The following is a 9,138-nucleotide window of genomic DNA, read 5'->3' on the forward strand; positions in this document are numbered from 1 at the left end:
AGCGTCACCAGGCAGAGCCAACAGAAACAGGGTGTCTGCATCAGGCTTTGTTCAAGTTCATTACGGCTGAGAAAACGGGAAACGCGAAGGTTGTGTGGTTTCCATGACGACCTCAGACACGACATCCAGATGCTGATCTTCACACTGAGAAAACAACCTTTGAAGCTCTTTGGTTTTTTGATGATGATGTTACCTTTCACCTCTGGACCCAGAAAACAAATAAATAAACAAACAAACAAACAAACAAAACATATAAACATCAGAAATCATGAATCTGTCTCAGTATATAAAGTTTAATGTGACTTCCTGTCTGTTAAAGTCGCAGTTCAACACGTTTCCTGTAATTATTAGAAGTAGAATTGTGTTGTACAGTCAGTATGCCATTAAACATTTTCATACAGTTAAACATAAAACAAATCAACATAAATCATAACTATAATATATATATATATATTTATACTGTATATAACTCCATTGAAATTCCTATTGACTGAAGGTTTGAGCCTTCAGTGAAATAAATCCACAGTGAGCAGGAAGCATTTTAAGAACTTCCACTCATCACTGAGGATCCCTGGTGAGTTCAGTGTGTGTATCAGCTGTTAATCAGCTCTCAATATTTAATATGGTTCTGATATTGAACAGTAGGTCTCAAGGTCTCCTTTCTTTTTGCCAGAGGACGTAGAAATGACAAATCTTTAAATGGAGTTCATCTTATATCTAATCCATCCGAATTTCAGATCATCCTTTCAAATGCACTGAATATTGAATCAGAATGACTCTGCTGTAATTAACACTGATGTTCTCACTCTGGAGATGAATGAGTCCTGCCTTCAGCCATATTTAACTGGACATATGTGAAAGTCCAACACTGTCTTTGTTCCCTGGTGGTTTCTTCTTCATCTTGTTTGTATTTAATTTAACAGTAACTACGACTGCCAGAGAAATGAAGTGAATTAAATTAAGTCTTATTCATATGGAAATAACCGATCAAGATTAAAATTATTCCTCTGTTTGAATGATAAACTCTAAAAGTTCGACTCCCGTTCGGCTTTATCACATTTCTACAGACAGAAACTCTCTCCTCTGTCCACATTTCTGGCTGTAGAAACACCATCTGGCTGATATGATGTACATTTTTTATTATATGGCACATTAAGGAAAGAGACATTTACACTACGGTGTCCTGTGATGTACACAGGGCGAGTTTTACAAATGACACGTTAAAGATACTCCTGTAGTTCCGCGATGCTACGCTTCACTTCGTCATAAATAGGTGGAGCGCGCCCTCGTGTGGCGACACATGTCTACTGCGTCCTCCGCCGATATCTCCCTTCATACAGACTGAAAGCCTTTAACTCGCAGGCGCTTCATACAGTAAACGGGGATACTTTTCAAATTAAAAGCCGCGTGAGAGAGTCAAGAGTAGCTTTATTTTCCAAATGAAACTCAGCAGTTCCTGTTTATATTTGAAGAATATTCTAGTTTCTACAACAACACTTATACAACCATAATGCAGTTAATATTCCTGTGAGTGACTGTGATGGCGTCTGACTCTCACGTCTTTATTTCTCCACGTTTGGAAAGGTTCATGCTGTTAAATAAAAGTCCTGTTGTAGTAAAACCTCTGTCTGTTGTTATTTATGATGACGTCACAAACACTGATCCTGAACGAAGAACCTCAGATTCATTCTGTTCTTCACACCAAACTGTATTCAGAGTCTCTGGAGTTTAAGGAGTCCTGTCTTCGACTATATTTAAGTGGATGTGTGTGAAACTACAACACTGTCTTTGTTTTCTATGTCATCATATTTATATTTAATGTTGCTGTTAGTTACTCAGATCCTCAGAGTAGCTGCCAGATAAAGTTACATTTATTCACTTGTCAGGTGCTTGTTTCCAAAGCGACTTACAGGTGAAGGACATCAGTAAACTTCAGTGCAGCAGGAACCTTCGTGTAAATATCATCCCTTTAACACTACAGAGTATCTCATAGAACTGATCATTCATAGATTCTCTCAGGTTCAGGTTGCCAGTGGATGATTGTATATCATTTATGCATTTTGAAGGGAGTTCAGTTTGACAGTAATAACAGAGTATGAGTCGCTCTTTGGATAAATGTAGTGAATTAATATAAACCATACTTGAATGGAAATAACCAAACAATGAAATAAAGTCCATGAACTAACTCAGTCTGTTTCCATCTCTGCAGAACTTTCTGGGTTTTAGTGTGGGACAGACACTGTCTTCTGTCTGATGGCGCCCCCTGGTGGACACGACCGGGCACTTTAAGCAGAGCTGGAGACACGGCTTCAAACTGTTATTTATTCATTTATTCATTTATTCATTTATTGTGTTTTAAGTCGTTGGTTGTCTGTTCACCGCCTCGTGTTTTTGTTGTAAAGTTCTGCGGGGAAAAAAAGGTAGGAAAACGTCATTGGCCTGAGACAACTGGCTGTGACGTCATCACAGCGCGCCTCAGCACACGCTAGTAATGAGGACTTTCTGTTATTTTCTGAGCTCACGTTTCCGATAAAATGTCGGTTTTTCACGACGAAGTCGAGATCGAGGACTTTGAATATGACGAGGACACGGAGACATATTACTTCCCTTGTCCCTGCGGAGACAGATTCGCCATCACTAAAGTAAGTTTCCTGCAAGCTAACGGCTAACAGCTAACTTTGATGTTGTTCCGGTGAGTCTGCAGGTCGCTGGTATTAACACATCGAGCTGAGTGTGAGTGAAGGACCAGGAGACATTAGGAAACATGTTCACGGGTCTGTGTGTCGGTTTAAAGGAGGACCTGGAGAACGGAGAGGAGGTGGCGTCGTGTCCGAGCTGCTCCCTCATTGTTAAAGTCATCTACGATAAGGTGAGTGAAGAGACACACCTGGTGGAACAGCTGTTACCTTCAGGTACAGTACGAACATATGAGGGCTGGACCGAAGTGAATCAGTTCAGTCTGACAGACAGTCTGGATTGTCTCCTGTCTGTCTGTCTGTCTGTCTGAAAAGAAGTGTCTCTTCTGTTTCAGGACTTGTTCGTATCTGGAGAAATCATCGAAGCTCCGTCATCTTCAGAGAGCAGACTGGAGCTGGCTCAGTCCTGACCCCCCCGGCTCAGTCCTGACCCCCCCCGGCTCAGTCCTGACCCCCCACCCCCACAGACTGATGCTTTAAGCAAGTTATTTATGCAGAGACACTTTTTATGTTGAACAAATGGAGGAAAGACGGATTTAAACTTCTTCCTAAGTGTTTTAGCAGCTTGATAACAAACATGACAAACTCACAGATTTTTTTTTTCTCCTTAAAGTTTCATTGAGGTAGTATGGATTGTTTTGAAAAGATGATGCGTTCAGGTGCTGCTGGGAAACATCAGGCTCTTCACTGCCACCAACATTTCATCAGTGGGTTCATACTGTGTGTTTGTCTCCAGGTTTTTAACAGTCAGATTAAAAAAGAAAGTTTGACCTGATGGAGAATCCCCCCCCCCCCCCCCCCCCCCCCTTACCAGCAGCGGGAAGTTTTACAGTGAGTCTCCTGGCTGCAGTCAGAGAGTGGAGGATGTAAAGTCGTTACTTTGGGTTAAAGGTAAAAACAAAATCAGATCGATACTGAAGAGACATCTTATCTCAGAACCGCTTCTGTCACATAAAGGCTCTGATCCCTGTTCATCATGTATTTCATTACAGGAATTTCCCCCTAGGGGATAAATAAAGTATAGATCCAGCAACCCATCTATCCATTGATCTATATCTATCTATCGATATATCGTTCTCTCTATCCATCTGTTGTGGCGGCAGCAGAGCTTTCTCTCTGAAGCTAGCTTGACTTCCAGCTGTTGGAGCTACATGATTAGAATAAACTGGGGTGAAGTGTGAGACGACTGGCTGCAGGGACAGATTTCACACCAGAGACACATGAGGACGTCCTGCTGGGAAACAGCTGATGTTCAGACACAGATCGACACCATATGATTAATAATAAACAGAGCTAACTGCTAACGCTAGCTCTCACCTGTCACCTGTCTGACTGCTGCTCACCTGCTGAAGCTTTGATGATAAAACAGCTACTGAAAGAATCAGCTTGAATATTAATGAAGCTAATTAACTGTAACACCCCCCCGTCATTGGCTCGAATGGGTCACAAATGTTATTTTTTAAATAATAATAAACAATAGTAATAATTAACATTAATAATAATTTTGACCTCAGACTCTCTTCCTCTCTGACTGAACTAATATGAATAATCATGATAATGATAATTAATATGAATAATTAATTTGACCTGAGAGACTCTTCCTCTCTGAATGAAATAATAATAATAATAATTAATAATAATAATCATTAACTTGACCTCGGACTGTGAGTGAGTGAAAGTCGTCTGGAAGTCAAGCTGCTCTCAGATCAGCCTGCGGTGGTTTTCACACTTCCTGCTGAGAGTGAGAGCGACGCCTCAGCTGGATGACCAACGAAACATCTGTATTTAGATACACAGCTGATGATGATGATGATGATGATGAGGCTTGAGGCACGCTGTCGTCCACCTGACCTTCAAACTCTGTGGCTGAGGCTTTTATTCTGAAAATCAATGGTAACACTTGTTGGTGGGCAGGTGGTCGTGGGTGGGAGTGTTGTCGGCGCCCACCGTCAGGTCAATGGACTCCTGAACAGACAGCGGTCCAGGAGGAACATCTGGGAGCGGAGCAGGCCAGATGTTCAGAAGTGGATCCTGCAGGTCATGAAGCTGGGCTGCGACGAGGCGGTGAGTCCACTTCAGACCAGAACCAGACCTGCTGCTCCCGTGTGGTTCCTGTCCAAACCTTGTATCTCCCTCCGCTCTGAAGCTGAGACTGTCTGATGGAAAAACCTCTGTAGTCTCTGAGTTCACTAATTAAATTTATCTCATTATCGTAAATTCATTTATTGATTAAATAAATGAATCAGTTCACCTGAGCTGGACCCAGGTTTGGATGACTGAACAGGACAGGGGACCTGAGGGTCAGGGCTCAAACCCAGGACTGAAGTGAAACCTCTGGACCGGCAGGGTCCAACAGAACCAGAGCTCCTGTTCCTGACAGGAAGTCCACGTGCTGATGTCCCAGGGACCGTTTCTTCTTCTGTGGATAAATCATCATCAGCTCGTCTCCGCTCACATGTCTTAAACATCCCGAGGCGGAGACATCAGTGTCCTCTCCCGCATCTGGATCATATCACAGCTGCCACGTCTTCTGTCAGTTTGTCCTCGGGCCAGAAGAAAGAAAATAAGAAGCTGATGTTTTGACGACGGTCAGATGGTGATGTCAGATGATGATGTCATTGTCTGAGGTTACAGATTCAATAACACGCTGAAACTCTATACTGTTATTAGACACAGAAGAAGAAATGTTCCCACAACTCCTTCCTCCTTCAGTCCCAAACCTGCGGACACAACTGTCCCTGGTCTCTGTCCAGGTTTGACTGTGAGATCAGGTCTGAACTTTTAGTGTGTGTGTGTGTGTGTGTGTGTTCGTGTTCGTGTTCTTCCTGTTCTTGAGGCAGAGAGTAAAAATAATCTCATTGGTCAAGTTTGTGTGAAAAGACATGACAGTTTCATAGCCAGCAGCTGGACCCCCCCTCTGAACACACACACACACATACTGTAACACACACACACACACACACACACACTGTACAGAGGGTGAAACCTTAGGATGTGAAACTCAAGTCTCTGTTATGTGTGCCAGCTGCTTGGCTTGAGGGCACGTCAGCGGCAGCAACACTCACTCACTCACTCACTCACTCACTCACTCACTCACTCACTCACTCACTCACTCACTCACACAACTTCGTCACAGTGTGTGTGACATCTGTACAACAGCTGGCTTAACACACTGCAGATTCTGATCAAACCTGATCGGGTGTGTGTGTGTGTGTGTGTGTGTGTGTGTGTGTGTGTGTGTGTGTGTGTGTGTGTGTGTGTGTGTGTGTGTGTGTGTGATCTCAGGTCTGTTACAGTATTAAACTGAGCTCCTCAGTTCTTTTACTCTGATAGTTTACAGGAAGTTATGACATGTGTGGACAGACACACCTGTGTGTTTCATCATCATCATCATCATCATCATCATCACCATGTCACTCTCAGTCTGAAGAGCAGGTGCATGTTTACAACCTTAGTCTCTGGTGGTTTTGAGATTTTCACACCCACATCAGTCCTGTTCCTGGTTTTTGTCCCTGCTCTATAAAAACCACACATCGTCCTGCAGAGCGACAACTCAAACGTCCAACCCTGTGTGAGTTCCCTGAAGCGTCCGTCATGTCTCTGATCCCTAGGGAGCTCCATCTGGAGAGACACAGCTGTCAGCACCTCCAGCGTCAGACCATCAGACCTGGACCCAGCTGACCCCCATCAGTCCTCAGACCATCAACAGTCCCGGAGGATGAGGACTGACAGGTGATGAGTTCACTGACTGTCATGTTTTTGTTCAGACGAAGACTCCTGAGGTCTCCGTAAGGATGTGAGGTCAAAGGTCAAAGCTCTCTCTACCTGAGCACAGGTGAATCAGAGTGACGACACCTGGGCGACGGATCGAGCTGCGGATTTCCTCGTCATGAAGAGTGTCGCTCTTAGTTTCGCCCTTTTTTTAAACAGAGTTCTGAGCTGACCGACTCACTACAGGTCCACTAACAGCACTAACTGAAGTCAGTCAGAACTTGACAAAAGGCCTGAAATAAGAGGCGGCTGATGTGATGACAGCTTGTGTCTGTCCTCGTACTTTAGTCTGGGTCAGTTCACAGCTCTCAGGTCACAAACACTGACCTTTATAAATATATGAATTAGAGGACGGACATTTGTTCTCATCACATCACCCTGCTCTTATCTCAGGTCTTTTTTAAAGGGAGTTCTGAACTGACCCAAAACTCATCTACAAAACATGAAGATAACTGATTTAAAGTCAGCTGATCTGACAGGAAGGTTCACTCCTCCACATCTTTCTTTCCTTCCTCCCTTCCTTGCTTCCTTGTATATTTACAGGCCTTTAACAGCAGGTGGGTGACCCCATACAAACTGACCTTTGACCTCCTGGTACATGTCATAGGTTTTCTCTCACAGATCCCTGGGACCTTCAGATGGCTGCAAGAAAAGGAAAATTCATTTGTGAAAATCAAAGATTGTTCGTTAGCAGTGGTTTGGAGCTGCTAGCGCTTTCAGGACTAGCTTAGCATCCTCACCACTGACACACTGATGTGCTGTTACATGATCAAATATAAATCATTCATAAAAACAAAGTGATAAATGTGAACATACTGTTTTATAATTAAAATGAATAAAAGTCAACAAGGAAAAATAAAATTAAAATGTCAAAAGTGCTGAAACATTATGAAGTTAAATTTTTCTTTATTAGTTCTAATGTGAAATATTGTGTTAAATCCGGGATTAAGTCATTTATTCTGACATATATATATATATATATATATATATATATACTGTGTGTGTGTGTGTGTGTGTGTGGGGGGGGGCACTGGATAAATTCCCGCTCCTCCTACAGTGTGGAGTATTTAAAGCGGCGCAGCGGAGCGGCGCGTCAGTCCATCTGGACGCAGAGGAGACAGAAAGATCTGGTCTGAGTTCAGAGAGGGGTGGGGGAGGGACAGAGGAACCGGATCAGGATCTTCCGCTCATCACAATCTCACCGGATTATTCGCTCACACTTTAATTTCTCGCGCCGCCGGTGCCGCTGCTCCGGCGGAGGATGGAGCAGAGCGCGGCGGGCGGACTCCTCCGCAACGCGCCGGCGCGTCGCTGCAGGACGCCTCTCCTACAGTAGGTGCAGTCCGAGTCCAGGACCATCAGCATGTGAAGTCCGCTCAGCTTCATTTTGTCTTTCTTTTCTTCAAAGAGAGTTTGGCGCGCTGCGCGTAAAGCCCGAGCAGAACTCTTTGACGCACAGCTGGAGCAGCGCGACCGACGTCGCGGCGACATGTTCTCGGAGGTGAGCGACATCAACCTAACGTCCAACCTGAGCGAGCCGCTGGCCTCTCTGGAACAGGACTGGAGCGACACGCCGCACGTGCGGCTGTCGCGCAGCGGTCACCGCGTGGTGTCGGTGTTTCTTGGCTCCATCATGGTGTTCGGCTTCCTCAACAACCTGCTGGTCCTGGTTCTGTTCTGCAAGTTCAAGACTCTGCGAACTCCCGTCAACATGCTGCTGCTCAACATTAGCGTCAGCGACATGCTGGTCTGCGTCTGCGGCACGACGCTCAGCTTCGCCTCCAGCCTGAGGACGCGCTGGTTGTACGGCCGACACGGCTGCATGTGGTACGGCTTCATCAACTCCTGCTTCGGTGAGTCCTGCTGACCCGGTCTATAGGTCTCTGGTCTCTGGACTCTTGTCTCTGGCCTCTGGATTCTTGTCTCTGGTCTATAGGTCTCTGGTCTCTGGACTCTTGTCTCTGGCCTCTGGATTCTTGTCTCTGGTCTATAGGTCTCTGGTCTCTGGACTCTTGTCTCTGGCCTCTGGATTCTTGTCTCTGGTCTATAGGTCTCTGGTCTCTTGTCTCTGGACTCTGGACTCTTGTCTCTGGTCTATAGGTCTCTAGTCTGTAGGTCTCTGGACTCTGGATTCTTGTCTCTGATCTCTGGTCTCTGGGCTCTGGGCTCTGGACTCTTGTTCTGGTCTATAGGTCTCTGGACTTTTGTCTCTGGGCTCTGGACTCTTGTGTCTGGACTCTGGATTCTTGTCTCTTATCTCTGGTCTCTGGGCTCTGGACTCTTGTTCTGGTCTATAGGTCTTTGGACTTTTGCCTCTGGACTCTGGACTCTTGTCTCTGGTCTCTGGACTCTGGGCTGTGGACTCTTGTTCTGGTCTGTAGGTCTCGGGTCTCTTGTCTCGGGTCTCTTGTCTCTGGTCTGTAGATCTCTGGTCTCTTGTCTCGGGTTTCTAGACTCTTGTCTCTGGACTTTTGTCTCAGGTCTATAAGTCTCTAGTCTGTAGGTCTCTGGACTCTGGATTCTTGTCTCTGATCTCTGGTCTCTGGGCTCTGGACTCTTGTTCTGGTCTATAGGTCTCTGGACTTTTGTCTCTGGACTCTTATCTCTGGTCTCTGGACTCTGGATTCTTGTCTCTGATCTCTGGGTTCTGGACTCTTGTTCTGGTCTCTGG

At 45.1% G+C, this 9,138-nt stretch overlaps 2 protein-coding genes across 3 annotated transcripts in view; both read left to right on the forward strand.

Annotated features, from left to right (window-relative positions):
• The first annotated feature begins 2,464 nt into the window (after positions 1 to 2,464).
• On the forward strand, positions 2,465 to 3,729 carry dph3 (diphthamide biosynthesis 3). The gene is made up of 3 exons (XM_023396440.2): positions 2,465 to 2,642; positions 2,795 to 2,869; positions 3,032 to 3,729. Exons 1-3 carry the CDS (start codon positions 2,535 to 2,537, stop codon positions 3,104 to 3,106), a joined length of 258 nt encoding a protein of 85 aa, XP_023252208.1. The 5' UTR covers positions 2,465 to 2,534; the 3' UTR covers positions 3,107 to 3,729.
• A 3,864-nt stretch (positions 3,730 to 7,593) lies between these two features.
• LOC111646874 (opsin-3-like) overlaps positions 7,594 to 9,138 on the forward strand; it is a 6,394-nt gene continuing 4,849 nt past the window's right edge. For both annotated transcript variants that reach the window (XM_023396437.2, XM_023396438.2), the window contains exon 1: positions 7,594 to 8,320. In XM_023396437.2, the coding sequence (XP_023252205.1) occupies positions 7,957 to 8,320 (364 nt within the window). In that variant the 5' untranslated portion in view covers positions 7,594 to 7,956. The remainder of the gene's footprint in view (positions 8,321 to 9,138) is intronic.

Source organism: Seriola lalandi, unplaced genomic scaffold, assembly GCF_002814215.2.
Source record: "Seriola lalandi dorsalis isolate HSWRI2012SDOR001 ecotype SW California unplaced genomic scaffold, Sedor1 jcf7180002054977, whole genome shotgun sequence".
Lineage (NCBI taxonomy): Eukaryota > Metazoa > Chordata > Actinopteri > Carangiformes > Carangidae > Seriola > Seriola lalandi.